A 19,266-nucleotide genomic window follows, 5' to 3' on the forward strand; every position below is an offset into this window, starting at 1 on the left:
AACCCCATCACTGTCAGCATCAGGTTGAAGTTCTGGGTAGGAGTCGTCCAGTAGGCACAGGGGCACCCTGTGCCCCTGCTAGGACAGTTGGCTGTAGAAACCAAAAATAATAAAATAACCAACTTTTCTAGTCTCAAACAAGAACAGGAAACCACCATTATTCAAATAATCATGCTTTCCAATAACCATCTTGTAACAGGAATTGGGCAGCAGCACGTTTGGAGTCAGTCTGTAATTTCTGTTATATATTACAGACTTTAAACAGGATTCTGGAGAGGAGGAACTCTGCTCTCCTCTGGGGAGGAACAGCACTTAGCACTACAATCCCAGTTTTTAGGTGCTAGGAAAGCAAAACTCACATATGGTAAATACAATAAATAATTTAAAACATGTGAGAGCAGCTAAGAAATAAGACCTATGGGAGGAGGAGAAAGGGCATTTCGGGTGAGATCTAGTGCACCATTTTTAAGGAGCTCTACTTGGTTGTTGCAGAACATTGAAGAAAAAGACTCTTGGGCTGCTCCTGACCCCTCCCTTTAAAAAAACCCTGCAAATCCAAACCAACAAACAACAAAACCCCCATCAAAAAAAGATGACAAAAAAACCCCCAAGCTCCCCTGCTAAGAGAGAGAGGAAAATCTAATAAAATTACTTTGCCTCTCATGTTCTAATATAAGCCAATTTAATACAGAAAATACTGTCATCAGAGTGACCAACTTCATTCCCACATAGAGATAATAATACCAGTCAGTGACAGCCTTTATCTGTAGCATTCACTGGTACGACCTCTGCATTAAGACAGAGGAGTATGTTTGGAAAAGTAAACATCATGATTTTTCCACAAAAACCATTAGGCAGATTTGTCAGATATATTGGTATTTATACGCTTCTCATTCAACATACTTTCTCCGTCTGTAGAGAAAAATACATCAGCGGTTTCCTTTAAGAGGCATCAAGTACTGGATAAGCTCTACTGTATATTCTAAAGACAACTTGTTTCTTCAGTTAGTGTTGGTTTTACCATTTCATGTCAACCAAGATCTCTCATGCTGTACAGATGCCTTCCTATTTTGATGACACCTAAATTTAGAGGGTGCAGAAAACCGCTGTTAGCAATAAGAAGTGGTGACAAGGGACAAGAAGCACACTTTTACTCTTCAACGTGAACATATAAATGCTGGATGCTGATACTGTAAATAAAATCAATGGCCCCACTTAATGTCCAAATGAAACTCCAAAACAGGAGGTGCTAGACAGATCGTAGCCTGATTTCAAATCATTATTTTGTAATGATTCAAGATGAAAAATGCTTTTTTTGGCTAATAACTTGCACTTGCTTCCTTGGAAGCGTACTATTTCTGACTTAATGAAATTAATACTTTTTATTTTTAACTAAGTGTTGAAAATATTTCAAAGAGCATTGCCAAGTGAGCCTCGAACACCTGGAACAAATATCCTGCTTTGCAGTAATACAGTCTATTTATGGTTGCCTCAGAAGGTCACTCATACTTCAACTACTGCAGTATGTCACCACTTTATAAATGAGAGTGATATCAGCAAATAAAATAGGTGCCTTATCCTTCCCTGGCACTGGTTTTCTAATCCGAGGTGCAAGGTGTGATGTTAGGCTTAAATTTAAAGGACCTGGGTGACTAAAGATGGCTATGAGGAGTACAAGACAAAAAGACAGAAGCATCAAGCCCTGGACCCTTAATTAATAAAACACAAATGGATCGAATTTCACAGGGTTGGGGCATTTTGGTGCTTAATAGCAGTAGTAACTCTGGAACTGCTAAATGCAAATAGTGTACAACTTTGGCCATTACATTAAAAAAAACCCCACTTTTCAGAATTTCTCTTTTAGAGAAGGTCAAAATTAAAGAATCCTGTCAAGATATGTTAAACTAAAATCTTCAGATACTTTCAAGGTATGTCATTACATATTTTCCAATTCATAAGTCAAAACTTGGAAATTAGAATAGTGTGTCTTTATTGATAGTCTGCCACAAACTAATGCATAAACTTAGTTAGCCAAAAATGTATCTGCCATCTGAACATGGCAAGCATATCTGCAAAAAGTGGATGCCTTCTTCTAGTAGATAATCAGATGTTCTGTTACCAGCTCTCACTACAGTGCCGAATGCAATTAAAGAATTGTTTTACACAAGCTGCCTGACGCTCAGCAGAACCACTGTCTCTTCATTATTGCAAGGACACAGAGATGTATACTTTAATGTTAAGCCTTCACTGACATTAGTGGGACTCATTTGTCTCTCAGGTGAGCTTGCACACCATGTTTGCAGGATTGGAGTTTATGACTACAAAAGCAGTAACAAGGGGGACAAGAACAGACGCACTACAATAGGCATTCCAACAATTCAATGCATCCATCTTACTGAAGGAAATCATATCTTTACATACCACTGAATGTTAAAAACAAACAAAGAAGTTTAAGCACAAAGTATATATTTATAACAAATAAAACAACTGAAAAAGTATTACATAAAGAAAAAATAATGTAACAGAATGTACTTAAGTACCTAGCTTACAGTCATGCTCGTATCTAAAAATAACATTGGTAAGTAATATATATAATTTTGGACATAATTCTCTAACATACAACATGATTCTGTGATTCTAAATGTGGAGAGTACTTTTTCCAAGATACAGAACGCAAATTATTTTACACAGGCACACCTGTTAATTTGTATAAAAAACATGCTTGTAAGTGAAAAGGTCACTGTAGTACTAATTTACCATGTAGTGTTAATCATGTTGAAATCGTCTCTTCTCCTTTTGCATTGGTGAGCGCCAACACTGAATGGTACAATATTTGATCCATGTGGTTTACTGACACTGCAACCTGTTTCCAAGCAGTAGCCCTGCCCGGGTGTTAACAGCACAGTACTGTACAGCCCCATCTGTCTGCATATAGTGTATTTATAACTAAAAGCTATTACAATTATTACAATGATTTCTGTTTCAATATATACAACAGTATAAAATACTACCCGAAAAATTTTGTATTTCAAACAATTTTAACCACTTCATCAAACAATGCATTTGCAGAATTAAAAAAAAAAAAAAAAAATTAATGCTGATTGCCAACAGTACAGCATCTCTATGGTATGTTTCCTAATAAATGAGAAAATGGAAGTGTCTTATAATCAATTAAAATAAGTATCACAAAACATAATTAAAGTTAGAGCAGTTCAAGGATTCCCAGTTTGTCAGTATCTACCCTAAGCAGTGCTACTCAAATACAGTATAAGCCATTTAGTGTTTCTACAATGAGAATAAAACATTCAAATATTAAAGCTGCGACAAACACACAAAAGCAAGGAAAGAAAATTTGTTCTGTACTCATTTCTGTTGGAGCAAGGTACAGCATGTCAGGAGTTTGCACTTGGTGCATCATATCTGGTTGTGTGTACAGACTGAGGAATGAGAGGCTGGAGAGCAGTGCTGCAGAAAGGGACTGGGGTGTCCTGGTCCATGGCAAGTTGAACATGAGTCAGCAGTGCCTGGCTGCCAGGAGGGCCAAGTGTGTCCTGGGGGGCATCAGGCAAAGCATCACCAGCTGGTCGAGGGAGGGGATTGTCCCGCTCTGCTCTGCACTGGGGAGGGCCTCACCTTCAATACTGTGTGCAGTTTTGGGCACCACAATATAAAACAGATATTAAGCTCTTAGAGAGCAAAGGCCACAAGGATGGTGAAGGGACTGGAGGAGAAGCCTTATGAGGAATGGCTGAGGTCACTTGGTTTGTTCAGCTTGGAGGAGACTGAGGAGAAACCTCCTTATGGTCTTCAACATCCTCATGAGGGGAAGTAGAGAGACTAGTACTGATCTCCTCACTCTCATGACCAGTGACAGGACCCAAAGGCCTGAAGTTGTGTCAGGGGAGGTTTAGGTTAGATATCAGGAAAAGTTTCTTCACGCACAGGCTTCCCAGGGAAGTGGTCACAGCATCAAGCCTGTCTGAGTTCAAGAAGCATTTGGACAATGCTCTCAGGCATATGATGTGATTTTTGGGGTGTCCTGTGCAGGGCCAAGAGTTGGACTTCATGATCTTGATGGGTCCCTTCCTACTCAGTATATTCTATGGTTCTGTATGAGCTACAATACCTGGATACAACTGTGGAAGACAACTGAAATGGAATCAACTCTGACTTTCCTTGCTGTTGTGGTTTTATGTCAGACCATTCAAGTTATAACAACTTAGTGTCCTTTTTTTTCTCTCCTGAAGGGAGTGAGAGAGAAGAATTCATAATAAAGTTGCAAAAATGCTACTAAAATCCCTATCTTGGACATAATACACTGCTTTAGGAGCTACTGTGTCATTGCACAATATAAGTGGCCTATTTATCGCTGAAGTATTGGTGTAGCAGAATATATTTGTCATTATGGATGTGTTTTAAAAATTAGTATTTTAAAACTTGCTTGTATCCCATAACAAGCCACAAAATTTTGTGTTTTTCAAACACTAATATCCTTACGTAAAATAGTAAGTTTACATTTATAGTGGCAAATTTCAAATCTCTGCCTCTGCTGCTCCAGTTTTTAAAATGAACTTGGTTCAGAGTTTTCGTTCTTTACATCATCCTAAAACAGAACTATTTCTGAAGCATAAAAAAAAATCCAAATGGCAATGATAATATCTGGGGGTTTTTTTGTGTGTTTTGCTGATTCATTCCTAACTTGAAAAATAATCAACGTCTTAAAAAGCAAAACAATAAAACCCCAAAAATCTCTCCTCAGGAATAGTCCCTGCTAAGTGAGATTTTTTTTTCAAAACCAAGTTACACACCTACAGTATCTTTAGAGTCATGTTATACACCCTTGAAAATAAAGGCTCATGTTGAGAATGGTGACAGGCCCTTAATTATAGAGGTGTTAACTGGTGACACTTTTTCATCAGAAAAAGCCCAAAAGCCCCACAGAAATTCATAGCTTATACTGAAAGTTTGATTCATGCTCATTTTGTTCATTTAAAAATACTCTTTGGAAACTTGTGTCAACTCCTGCAGACAACTTAGTGATACATCTTTTCCTGTTAAAATAAAGATAATTCATATTCACCTCTACCCCATGCTAAGCTCTACTACTAATATACACTTCATTACCTGCTCATGTCACCATCTAACACATATCTTTACATTCTTCTACATATAGTGTCCAGGGCTTATTTTTCACCAAACAGAATTTGATAACTATTACACTTAGAAGGTTCAATTGAGGATTTTTTGGTGTTCTAGCCTTTTCATTGCAACGCACAGTGACATTAATGGTTCAGACTTTTTGTCCATGCTAACTTGAGAGAAATTTTTCACCAATTTTTTCCCATTAAGGATTTTAAAATCTAAACTCAGAGATCAAAACTGAAAACCAGAAGAGAGATTACATGCATGTAATTTTAAAATGGTTTCTGCTACTTTAAAATGCATTTAAAAATTGTACATACAACACAGTATTTTAACTTTTACATTGCTGTTATCAGATTCTAATTCAACATCTTGCAAATATACACGAAAAATAAGCCACTGGTCATAAATTCTAATGATTACATTCAAAACTAGCCTTTAAAAAAAAATAAAAAAGTTACAGGCAAAACATACTGGTTTATGTACTCACTAGCTTATCTGGCTACAATAGGCATGTTTTAAGTATAAAAAAGCAGACAATTCAGATTTAAATAAGACTGTGTGAAATCAGAAAAAAACCCCTTCGATTTCACTATTAAAAAAAACCCAAGAACACCTATAATTACTTCCCATCCTACAGCTACAGTTAAACCAACTAACAAAAATAATCAAAGTATTGATGACAAACAAAAGTTAGGCTAGAGTATGTGGCAACAATCAAAGTTCATATATGTTTCTATGTAAAATGACTCATGATTTACTATAACATATGAAGAAGAGCACTTCGTGACTAATGAAAGAGCTACTAGTAGAAACACTTAATGCCAAACAGTCTTCAGCCCTCCTTTAAGTTGTATCTCCAAATCAGTATTGACTTCTTTTGACCAGATACATCATTTTTGGCTTGTCACCCGAGTATGTCATGTTTTACCACTTGTCACAGGCAGCAGTAGACAACTAGCTAAGCAAACTACAAGCAGTGACATGCAGAAATTAACTCTCAAATCTGAGTACTTAGATAAAATGATATGCAAGCGCACACTAGGACAGAAGGAATGGCATTCGTCATCCAAATAGGCTCATCATCCCTCCCCACCCCCCTTGAACAGTAGTTGCAACAGCAATAGAAAAAAATCAAGATGTCTGTTCTTCAGAGTCAACTGTGGAAAAAAGTCAGCAATATATAACAGCAGCGATGGACAAGGAAGAGCAAACTGAAAGAATCTTGTTGAATATTTGTTCATTTACTTTTTCTGAACACAAGCCAAAGTGTGCCACACTGGCTTGTTCTGAACTTCAGATACAGATGTCCTAATCTCCTTAGATCCTTCACAGATTTAGAATTCAGTCTCCCTGAGGCCCCTATAACCAAGTAAGAAAACTCTCTTTATCTAGCTTGGTGGCTGCCAAGACAGATTCCATGTCATTAAGGATGTCAGAGCTCAAAGCCTCTTGCAGACTTGGCATCAGTTCTTCTCCTTCTATATTCATCCCATCTCCCTCCAGTGTCCCAAGGTCCACATTTGTCCCTGGAATGGCTTCAAGGTAGTCTGGGAAACGGTTCTGATGGGATGGTATGTTACTTTGGCCGATACTGTCACCTAGTTATAACACAAAGTAAGATGGATATTAAATATACTGGAAGTACCAAACCTATAATTTAACAGGACAACTGGTTAAAGGTTAATCATGTATCTCTTGCATTATACAAACAATGTGATTCACAGAAATCCATCACAAACCCCAAAGGTAACTTGAATGCACATAGATGTACAAAGAACATGTCTTTGTTTCAAATTTTCATCTACGCAACCCAAATCTCTACAGATCTTTGATGTCATTTAGCATAATTTGATTTTTACACTTAAAGGAAAAAGACAATACTGAATCAAATACAGTTTTGGAGTAGTATTAACAACACTGGAGGAGATACTATTCTTAGCTCTGAACAAAAAATATACTTTAAAAAGCAAATTCCTTATAATACACTCAAATTCCTTATAACAACAAGAGTGATACTGTTTATGAGCAAGCTCCCATCCTTCCAATACAGTTGATTATCAATATGTTTTTTACAAATCTAACCATAATATTTCTATTACAGAAATAGGGAAAATAGAAAAAAATAGAAAAAGGTGGAAAAACAATGCAAAAAGTATCACAGCTTCTCAGAGTTAACTGTTTTCATTGCAAATGGATACAAGTATATTAGGAAAACATGCATTAAAAATGAACACAAAACCAGACCTGTATCCATCTCATCAACACTGTTCAGGAAGTCATCTGGGGTTCTGGGTACACTGTAACTGCTCATGCTAAGTCCACTATCTGTGCTTTCATCTCTGGAGTGATATGTTCCACTGCAACAGAAGAAAGAGAAAAAAAAAGAGGGTTTTTGAAGAAAAACAGAGGATTACAGAAGAAAATAAAATAGATGCTTGTTTTCAACCAATTCAAGGGCTTTGGAAACACTGCTGTCCTGAGAAATGCTCTGCTGTGATAAAAAAACTGAAGCCTTTGTCTGGGTGGGACACCTGGGTTGTACTTTATGCAGACCTTTTCCAATTAAAACCATATTATTTAGATTCAATTTAACTTGATGAGAGCATATTCAAGCAGCTTTAAGAAACTGCCTACTTGTGTTCTCCATAAGTTTAATATTTTCACACCCACCCACCCACAGCTAAAACCATTGGAAGCATATGAGATAGTCTGTAACGATTATAAAAATAATAATAATGATGGTTCATCCTTTCATGCTTCCATAAGGATAACAAAAAAATATTTCTAACTACTAATGTCCTCATGTTTAATCAACCACTGAAGTATATTTTTAGGTCACTGCTGTTATAAATAGTTGGAACTCATTTAGCAATTCTTCAGTTGCTTCCCACTGCTGCATTACTACTTGTTCAGTCACATGTCAAGGCAACAGAGTGCCCTAATATAAATCAAATACTAGTACAGAAGCCGTCCTGTAAACAAACCCCGCTCCGAATGATCCTGCTGACAGAACGGTTAACCAAACTAATGGCATGGGGCCTTACATGCACTCACTTTCTTACTGCCATCTTACTGCCAGTGCAGCAAGTAAAACCCAGAAAGCCACAGTGGGAAATTTGGGATGGGGTGGGGAAGCTGGCCAGTGTATTGAGTTTACATAGCAAGGTTTTGGTAGCAAGGAGTCTGCAGGGATGTACCCTGTGAGAAGGCACCAGGAGCTGATCTGACATCTGACCCAGCTGGCTCCAAAGTGGTCCAACTGCCCAAAGCTGAGCCCATCAGTGACAGTGGTGGTACCTTTGTGATAACGTATTTTTTTAAAAAAGAGTAAAAATGCTGAACAGATGGAAGAGAGAATATGTGAGAGAAACAGCCCTGCAGGCACCAAGGTCAGTGCAAAAAGAGGGGGAGCAGGTGCTCCCGATGCCAGAGTAGAGATTTCCCCTGCAGCCCAAGGTGCAGACCATGGTGAAGCAGCTGTGCTCCTGCAGCCCATGGAGGTAACATGATGGAGCAGAGATCCACCTGTGGACCCTGGAGGACCCTGTGTTGGAGCAGGGGGGCATGCCTTGAAGGAAGCTGTAGTCCATTGAGAGGCCAAGTTAGAGTAGGCTCCTGGCAAGAGCTCTAGCCTATGGAGAGGAGCCCATGCCAGAGGAGGTCTGATGGCAGGAGCAGTGGCCTGCATAAGCAGTTGCAGGAGCACGCTACTACCTCCCTTTCCCCTGCATTTCCTAATATCCAGTCTTCACAAAATATTTTCAAAATCTGTATTTCTTCAGATTGTGGTAGCATTCACTGAGAATCCTTACTGATTTTCCAGCCTGTATACTAAATGAAGATCAACTTGATTTACTGTTCAAATTAGCATCCGAAGACATACTGATACTTCTCATAATGTGCTTGTGAAGTATATGGTATATGTCTTTTTATTAAGAATGAAGAACCAAAATGGTGATGAACAGCTATTCAACACTGGATGCCAGTAGAATGCCATAAGACATATATATGTATTAGATTTCATGAGGACATCTTTACCATACAAGAAAAGAACCTAACATTTCTTTACAGTTAAATCATAAATATTTCTCTTTTTTTAGATTGATTTAAGAATAGAATCACCACACATTTGACACAATCCTAATAAATAAACTATTTAAAACTTCTGTGAAAAAAGATGCTGGTTTACTTTATGGGACAAAATACTAAAAACAGAACTGAGGCTATGCTGAATTAAATCACTTTAGTGGAGGCTTTTTGGCTGCTGCTCTCACACTTGGAATGTCCAGCACTTCTCTTCAAATCACTCCTTAATATACATTTCCTCTTTCTTCCACAAGGATTTCTTCATTTAGTAGTCATACCACCCAAAATTACCACATTGAACTAAACAGCATTACCCAAAATAGAATGGATTCTTCTTCAACTAATAACTATTAAAATATGTGTATACAAAAGAAGAAATACCAATTTAGGAGTTAAACAGAGAATTACCATCACTACCAATATAAATCTAGCAGACAAAAATATATGAACAGCGTGGTAAATCAAAAGGTGAAATAGTCTAATAAAATCTGCACTGTTGAATGACCCATTCGAAAAAATCAAATATGCCACAATGACAGGAAGTACTGAAGATAGCAGGCAGAAGATTAGACTATGTACATGAAAACACTACTGCACGTTTTCTCAAATTGCTCCAGTGTACTGATTATTTACTGAGATTTTTTTTTTTAATGTTTCTATTATACAAGCAGTGGACTACCTAAACTTTGGATATCCAAATTCAGGGCCTAAAACTAGGACCTAGGCCTAAAATTAGTTCACCAGGAACTTTATATACAGCCTATAAGGACAGAACAAAGTATTTCCCTAAGTCTGAACTTTAACATAGGGAACACCAACAAGAACTTTAGAGCAAAACTATTGGACCGTTGTATCTAATTCAGGACAGCAAAGCATTTTCACAAATGTCCTTTCTTAAAAATCCCTTTCCCATATCCATATGATAGAATTAAATGAGGTGATGCACATAAAATAACCTAGAAGGAGACAATGCTCAGATCAAAATGCAAATTAAAATATTCTGAACTCAAGTCAAGTACACATTTTTAATATTTTGCGTGGAGTAAGGGCTACAAAAAAAGCCCACAAACCCAGTCAAACCTATATGCAACTAGGCAAGCAGTATCTTTTTGCACTTTACAGTAAATATCAACCTGCCAGGAAATTACAAAGCATGAATTTGCCCTTTCTAGCTTTTGTCCTGTTTGTAGCTAATGGCAAAGATCCATCACTTCATATTTCATGTGTGTAGACTCGCAATGGATAAACTGCATCAGCCCATTGCCGTGGCCATTTGAAACCTGAAGATGCATTTCTTTCAGAAAACAGGTTTTGAAGATGTGAGGACCTGTATGTATGACGGCAACAGCCTTCCAGAAATTCAAGCTAGTATGTTACTAGAACACATCAAGACCATCATCTGTCTACTGAGCCTTCTTGTAGGAGAGCAGGTCAGGTTTAACATTTCTTGTCCTTTCTATTCTTTATGACAAGACCAGCACAGCTGCAGCTCACACAAGATCCCAGGATGAATTCCATAGAGGATAATCCCTCCCTCTAACAAAAAATTAAGTTTTCTAGTCATATTTATCTGTGTAGGAGATAAATTTTCCTGAGGGGTTACCCAAAATACAGACATCATTTATCTCAAGCTCCAGCAGCTTTTCCAAAGTTGTAATGTTTAGTATGAAGCATTTGCAAGCTGTAATTTGAACAGTATTTCCAGCAAAACAAACACTCCAATTCAGAGGGATTAAGGAAAAAGTTATATTAAAAACTAGTGTATACCTTAAAATTCTAAATCTTGAATTAAAATACCCACTTCAAAATAATACAGCGTTTAAAATGAAACATGCCACTATTTGCAAACCTAACATTAAGAGAGTAAAAATACTGCTAAATACTTGAAGTGGAAGGAAGGGGTGAATGGAGAAACTTTAAAATTAACCTCAAGGTGTAGTCCTAAATGTGCCTCACAGTTCATTTGATCTCACAGCGAGCTATTCACAAATTCTTTGAGTCAGTAATTTGAAATGACTGTTAGTCAACAGATTATGCAGAGACAAACATGTTATGACTTTGAATAAAAACCTTCCTACAAGTCTGAACAGACTACTTCCTCCCACAGGAGACAGCTTTTAATCCTCAACTTTTACTAGACTTGCCATTTAAGGAAAGATTCATTTACAGCTGTGGCTCTTGGCACAGACAGATGTTCAAAATAAACTATTACATGTACCAAACAGAATTTTAAATCAAATTTTTTTCCTCTAGTAGCTACTCCTACAAACCTGTTAAGAAAGGGATCAGAACTATTTGTAGTCATTGTTCTCAGTTCCTGAGACATTCCAGGAGATGACACGGGGTTTTGCGATCCACCGTCTTGTTCCATTGTTGGAAGCTGGCTACGGAGAGCCAATTCCTAGAACAGCAGGAGGGGGGAAAAAGAGAGATCATGTTAGGCATTTGAATGCACTTTTCAGATACACAGATACGTGACATTATAGATAATTGATGCTTTTACTGCTTCCAGTTACAAGAGTTAAATGAAATTAAGTTTCTGAGGACAAAGCAAGAATCTGTCCTGGCTTCAATGACAATGCAAGTTCCACAAGTCATGCCCAGCACTACAGAGGCTGTACTGAAAATGTATTTATGGATACAAATATCTGTATATTTACATAAATATTTTCTAATTCATTTCAATATCTTTTCACTAAGTATATTCTTAAGACCAAAAAAAGAATTGCTAATACTATCTGACCCCAAATATATGTCTGTCTACCTCTATTGATTAGCACTTTTCCCCTGTTTCTCTTAAATTCTGATTCACTCCCTGGCTTCCTTTGTACCTTTCTTGTTTCAAGTCTTCCCCATTCACTCTTCCTGTTTGAGGCATGTATTTTGAAATTTCTGACTGATCAAATCTATTTGATTTGTCCCACAAATAAATCCCAAAGCTCTTTAAATCCCCAGTAATTTCTTCATAAAATTTAAGACACTGCTATTCTGAAGTTACAAACCTAGATTACATATACATTTTTACACATCTGACTGTTCACCAGTTTGAATCAAACCATCCATAAAGCTTGTCATTAGTAATTAATGAAAATAAGTTTTAACATAAAATACATGAAATTAAAGGTGGATGGAGATAAGCAGCACTTTATGCAATTTCCAGTGATCCCTCTCCCCCTTTTTAAACAAGTAATCAACAAGTTAAACATGTGAAAGAAAAAATAATTTTCTTCAAGCAACTCTCCTAAAACATCATCAATGGCTCACCATGACTGAGCCTTGTTAATGTAAAGACTGGTAAATAAATCTTTTGACTATCTTGTTATCAGTATTAGTAGTATGTCATTTCCAGGTTGTGCCTGGAAAGATAACCTCAGGCAAAACCAATCCTGTCAGTCTTGACAATACTCAATATTTCTCACTTGTAAAGTGAAAGATCTTCATCCATTCTCATGCCTAAGGACTAATGTACTGTACACTTTTAAAATACAAAAAAATAACCTTTCTCCAATTCTTCTTCAAAGTGGTTTCTTTTAAAAAAAAGTTTAAGGTTATTTTATTTTCCAGCAGACTGTGCTGAATATCGAATACTTCCCTCCTGCCTGTTTTTTTAACTTTTCTCATCTGCATATGCTTCACTCCCATTCCTGTGGATTATTATTACGTATCCCTTTAATACCAAGTTTTATGTCTTGCGCTAGAAGATTTTCTCACTACACTTGATTAGGTCTTTGCAGAAAGTGTACAAACATACCACTGGTTTTTGTGTTCATCACACCCAACTGCCTACTTTAAGTAAATCCAGTCTCCTGTTTACCACCATTTACTTTGCCACTGTTCTTTCCTCATTTTCAGATCACATGATGCTAGGCACCTTTTAATAATTTATAAAGGTTTATCCATATCATTTTCATTTGCTTATGTACTAAACCCAAGTTGAAAGCCTATATAATGAGGTCTTACTTTACAGCTAAGTATACAAACTTGTATCAGTCACAAACTACCTGATATACAGGTAGACTAAATCCATTTAGAAAAAAACCAAAAAGTTTTCGTTCCTGGAATGCTTCCCACAGTGACCTGAAGAAGGCAGAAGGTCTTAAAACAGCAAGAACTGCTCACTCACATGCTTTCTCCTTTTCCCCTTCCCTCTTGGTTTGATCTCTACATTGCATCTTTATTTCCTTGAGCTGCAGTCCCTGACTAGGATGAAGAGGAGGAGCCAAAACTGCAGAAGACGCTTAATCATACACCAGTGCCACAAAGAGTAGTAAAAAAAGCAAAACCTACATGGACTCATTTTTGTATATGAAGTATGAAAGTGACATTGTATCTCATTGTGTGGTAGGTCTGGTCTTTCCAATCAGCACTGCCTCCTGATTTAATAGTTGAGAGTGAGAAAAAGAGAGAAGAGGAAATCCATACATGTCTCCTTTTCAAGAGCTACTGACACTAGCAAAGAAAAAAGCCACAAATTCTTTTCTGTTAATCACATTTCACTGAAGACCCACTAAAAAGAGTTGTATTAAGCCAGGAGAGACAATTGTATTTTGCCTATTCTTCGGCATGTACAATGTAGTCCAACTAGTATTTTTAAAATTAGTACTACTTTTACCCTTGTTTCAACAACACTGTTAAAAATGCAAAACTACAACTATTTTTAACTATTTATAAGTAGCATTACTGATACTTATTTAGAAGTCAGAAGCACTTTCCCCTTGAAAGAATATTATTACATGAGTCATTTAAGTAATACACTTATGTCATTCTGGGAGTCTGAAAGAGAAAGGAATTACCCAAAAAGATGGACTACTCAGAAACAAATACAGAGCAATTTTAAATCATTATGTAAAATAAGCAGCTTCCTACAAGCCCTAAAGAGTATTAAGATTATTTTTCCTAAAAGGTCCACGTAATGGAAACTGAAGTTGTGTTGCTTGAAGAACGGTCTTTTCATTTCTCTGTCTTTATAAAACTGATTTGCAATAAAAAAACTTATGCTTCCTAAATGTAAAAAAATGTATGGAAGGGTATAAGCCTCTCCCAGCTCCAAACAGAGCAATGTGAACTCTAGGCTTTTAGTTCATGCTTTAAAATATATCCTTTATTAGAAGTATTTAAAGTCTGGAGGCAAAAATAAAACCATGACAAAATCCTGGCTTAGATTTCTATAACCTGATCTCATCCTATTTTTGTAAGTATGTCAAACTTTTTTTAAGTACCTCTAGGAAAAGAAAAGATTAATACCTAGTGGTAACACAAAAGCTGAATTTTTGTTATTACAAAAAGACCAAAATGATCTGTCATCTCCTTAAATAATTTTAAAAATAAGGTCAGCACTGTGTAGTTTATCTGGCTGACCTTATCCATGTTTTTTTTTGTCATAATTGCATACAGATTAAATTTTACATGCAGTTCCAGGTCATTCACACCATGTCCAAAGTAGCTTTATAAAAATACCTTTTTCAGAGCATTTTTATCTTCATGTGCTTTTCAGGAAAGGCAGACGACTCTCTTGTGCAACTCACTTATATTCTTACTGTATCAAACATATGATACGCTACTCAATTTGAATTAATACATGCTTTTAATTGGTTTTATAAATTTACTTTAAGAGTGCCAATTGTAACATTTCTGCCCCCAACCACTGCTCCACTGCTTGACTATCAAATTATCCACAAGCTTCCCTGGCATGGGAGAGAAGTTTTAGGGGAAGGACAAGACCACAACACTTATGGACACACTTACAGCACCAGTTTCTTCTTCGTATTAACTGTCTGCATTCTTGTGACGGCCACAGAGTTAGAGCACATATACAAAAGAAATAGGGAAGACACACAGACAGATGAAGACAAATGAACTCAGCAATGATGAGTTATGCAATTTGTGAAGAGTAAGGGGAAAACATACCATTCAGTGTTGCAACTGTGAAAATCAGCAAAATTAATTTAAGAGGTGATACTCACAGAGTGATAATTAATTCTACTGTATACACCTAAAAAAGAACTCAACGCTATGTAGAGCATGACAAGCGCAGATAGGGCAGCATAAAATGGAATAGACTTTTGTATTTGAAGTCTGGCTTCTTGTCTGGTTTTGCAGTCCTTTGCTGTGCCCCTGCTTCATATTCCTCTTGAGGTATAAAGCCATTGCTTTATACCCTCTTAGTATCTATCTACTCCTGGCTCCACAGCACTACACCTGCCCTGCTGAAGTGTCTCAGAGCTCTGTAAGGAAGGTACCTGTCAAAAGGAGTAAGCAATCAGGAAGGCCATGCACAGCTGAATGGCCTCCCTCTACCGCTTATTATTCACAGACATCTTATACTCGGTCAACAGGACTTGTATCTTTTGCTGCCCAATTGCTTTAGCAGTACTTCTGTGATTAAGTTTTGCAACTGCAAGCAGCACTGGTGACTACAAGAAACCCTCTGCAGAGAGCTACAACTCCTATACAGATACAAAATGTGTCCTGAAGCAATGAGAGGCATAGGCAATGAAGGCAGTTCTGGTTTACTCTACAGACTTTAAGACAAGGTGTTTATCCATAAAGATCTTTCACAAGTAAGCAATATAATTATTTTGTTGATCTGTAAAGCTTAAGTGCTGCAAGTCCAATCAACAGCTTCTGAATTTTCAAATTACTAAAATAATACAAATATCTTTCCTACTGGGTATCTTCCAGCTAATGCTGCTCATCTGCTCCCACTTAAACCAACAGTGTGTGAAACTCAAACTCTTGCTACATGAACTAATAAAGTTTCACTCAGATCTATGGTTTTCAATAACAAATGAAGCTACTCTACTATTTCAGGACCTGAATAACATTAAAAGTATTTAGTTCCCAAGATGGCTGAACAACAGCAATGTTGCTTTTGCAGTAAAACTAGCTGAATTCCACATTTTGTATACTTTGATGGCAGCCAGCATACACTGCCCCCGCCCCCCAAATGCAGCCACACAGGACTCCCTTTCAACAACTTGGTCTCAGTCTGCTTATTTATGTCCAATCATGTATTTAAAGCAGTACCTTAGTGCATGTTCATCAGAAATACCAGAAACTTCAACAATAATGTGGTCAAGGAACATCTCCATAATTTCTACAGGACATCACACTTCAAGCTGAAATCCTTGATGCTCTGACAAAACTTTCAGATTTATTTCATAGTGTTTAGAAGCAGCAGTTTTTTAGTCAGGTCAGAGGAAGATCTCAATTTTTTAATCACTGTGGGTCAACACAGTGGGCAACTCCAAGTGACTTTCTACTGATAGTAACAGATGGCCTTTGACTACATATTCTTAACCTCCTTTCAGCTGGGAACTAGCATTTGCATGGCCATACACTAAGACAAATCAGAAAACAGATTGAGCTGAAAAATGTTTTTTTCTGACAGATCAGATATTTGATCTGTCTTGCAGTGTGGCCGCACCAATGCTTCAGCTAATAGATTATGCAAAAAGGACGTTAAATACATCCTGTTCTGCTGCCTTATTGTTAAGGCAATCACTGGCAGACAGGCGAGTTAAACATCTTAAACTGCTGCAGTTCAGTTTGCCAGAGCATGTCTACCAGACCTCTCAGCAAGAAGTAATTTTATTAAGAAGCAAATATTTTGCTTAAAAAAATACCACACAACTCCTCAGCTGCAGTCTTCAGCCCCAGTTTAGGATGGTTCTAGCCAGTTGACTAAGTCTTCCTGTGAATTAATTTCCCAAGTCATGGTACTATATAGGTGTGCTACCTTATGTGTAAGCCCCATGGTACTCTGTAACAAAGCTCTGTGCAACTGATGCTGAGTAATTGACAGGTACTTCACAGATTATCTGAACTAATCTTTAGCTACCTAAAATACAAGTGCTTTCCTAGAATCAGATGCCTCTATAAAGACAGTAAGCTAAGACTTGTTATTACATGCTGAATTTACTGCCACAGACTAAAGGAATCAGTTCATTAATTGCAAAGATTTTTGGAAGGTAGTCCAGTGAATAACAACAGTTTGTTACCTAATGAAGTCAAATATTCCTGCTAACTAAAGCGTATCAACAGTTCAATGAAAGCTGAGATAAATAAATGCATACAAAGTTGATTTCTGCTTCCTTGGAATATTATGATATTACATGTGCTGCTCGGTTCCCTTATCTTCATGACAGTTCTCTAGTAACGTTTTGTTATTGATTTTGGAGAGTACCAACTTTCTGTCCTTGCTCTGTTTCACTGTGCTAAAGAAACATCTAACAAAACTTAAACCACGAGGGATAAAGCAAAACTTAGCACTAAAAAGAGCTATCAAGCAATTAAAACCCAACAAAAGGGTCACAAATAATACCTGAAGTCTTCAGTAAAACTTCCAGCCTCACTAACATCATGGAAGTTCAGAGAGTACAGAATTCAAGACTGCACTTGTTTTAAATGACGTCTTCCTTTCTTTCTAGAACATGTCCCACATCTGACAGTAACACAGCTTTGTATTGGTGTACATGAAAAGTGACTGAAAAAAAAATTCTTTCTTGGAAAACAATTTATGAGTATTCTAAGAAATTAATATTTACTTGGAATACTCAAAATCTTCTCAACTAAGCTGATGAAAGGTGTCAAACATCAACCAAGATGAACTTCTAAAAAAACAGGAACCATAGGAAACTAAAATAATATTTCAAACCCAGTAACTATTCCATACTGTAAGTGCATATATTTTATGCAGTGCAAACATGAAAAAAAGTATGAAACAAAACCAAGTGACTCAGCAGAGAGTGACAGACCGGCCATATGTCTCTGCAGATTCTATACCGAGAAGGGAAATTTCCAAGATATCACTCAAAAGTTGATTAGAAATGAGTTTAGGTCAACTGGACAGAGAATATGAGAGGCAATTCATACAATATAAAGGACAAAAGAATGGAAACAATCAACAGAGAGCACATTCCAGGTATACAGAACTACCAAGAAAGCAGCACAGAGGTAATGAAAAGCCAAGCTGGAAAGCACAGCTGAACAGAGTAGCAGGGAAGCAGGGCTGTTCTCAGAGATCTCATTTCAGTGCTAGAAACAAGCAGTAGATACAGAATGAGCAAGCATATACACAGGAACCTATCTCATAAATGTCTGTGTAGTATGCTGATCTTACTAACAAATATCTTGATATTAGCAGTAGATAAATAATAAATCTTCCAGTCTTAGCATGAGAAAGTAGTTTGCACATCATCTAAGAATAATGCCATCAGTGCCTTGACATTATTTGTCTCTATTTCTTTCCATCACATACCAGAAGGCAAGAAATCTGTTACTTAATATCTGGTCAATTTTATGACATATACAAAAGTTGATTGACATCTGCTCTAGGTGAGACATTGTTGACAACCAGATGCTAACTGCAGAAAAATGGAAGGAGAGCTACTGGGGATGGAGAGAAACTCAAGTCATTCAATCTCTTAACTAAGACAGATAGGCATCTATAAAGTTTCATAATTGATAATGAAGACCATTAAGTAACTGGACAGATGCTTGGTGTTTTCAAATTTCCTGGATGTATCGACAGTTCTTGTTTACACACGATAAGTCTGGAAATTACAGTTTTTGCTACAGATACCTTTGACTTGGATATTTTTAGCATTACAATAAAATCCTCATTCAAACAAGGAGAGTCTCTTACGGTGCTTGCTAAAAACAGATGAAGCTGAGCAATTGTTTACTCCTTCCAGAAGGTGCTAAGGCCTCCATACATAACACCTGGAGTGTTAGTGTCACTACAGCACACTACAGTATCACAGCAGAGAGATAAAAAGGGGCAAGGACACTATGATCACTCCGTACCAAAAAAACCTGACCACAGACAACAATGCACCCATGGTACTGTATCCAGGATACGTGGACAAAAATGTTAAGAAGGAAGAGGATGTTGGACTAGATGACCTCTACCAGTCCCTTCCAACCTATTTGATTCTGTGATTTAGAAAAGCTCAGAGATCCCATTAAAAGTTAAGGATTTTTTATCCATATAAGCCAGATATTTCATTAGAGACAAGCTTTAAGAATGCGGTG

The 19,266-nt window shown here is 37.1% G+C and overlaps 1 protein-coding gene across 8 annotated transcripts in view; it reads right to left on the reverse strand.

Moving 5' to 3' along the window:
• Positions 1–4,236: 4,236 nt before the first annotated feature.
• Positions 4,237–19,266, reverse strand: part of YAP1 (Yes1 associated transcriptional regulator) — a 94,537-nt gene continuing 79,507 nt past the window's right edge. For all 8 annotated transcript variants that reach the window (XM_032679872.1, XM_032679871.1, XM_032679873.1 and 5 more), the window contains 3 exons: positions 11,502–11,632; positions 7,390–7,502; positions 4,237–6,743 (listed from right to left, as the gene is read on the reverse strand). In XM_032679872.1, coding sequence (XP_032535763.1) covers positions 6,505–6,743; positions 7,390–7,502; positions 11,502–11,632 — 483 coding nt within the window. In that variant the 3' untranslated portion in view covers positions 4,237–6,504. The remainder of the gene's footprint in view (positions 6,744–7,389; positions 7,503–11,501; positions 11,633–19,266) is intronic.

This window comes from Chiroxiphia lanceolata, chromosome 2 (genome assembly GCF_009829145.1).
Source record: "Chiroxiphia lanceolata isolate bChiLan1 chromosome 2, bChiLan1.pri, whole genome shotgun sequence".
Taxonomy (NCBI): domain Eukaryota; kingdom Metazoa; phylum Chordata; class Aves; order Passeriformes; family Pipridae; genus Chiroxiphia; species Chiroxiphia lanceolata.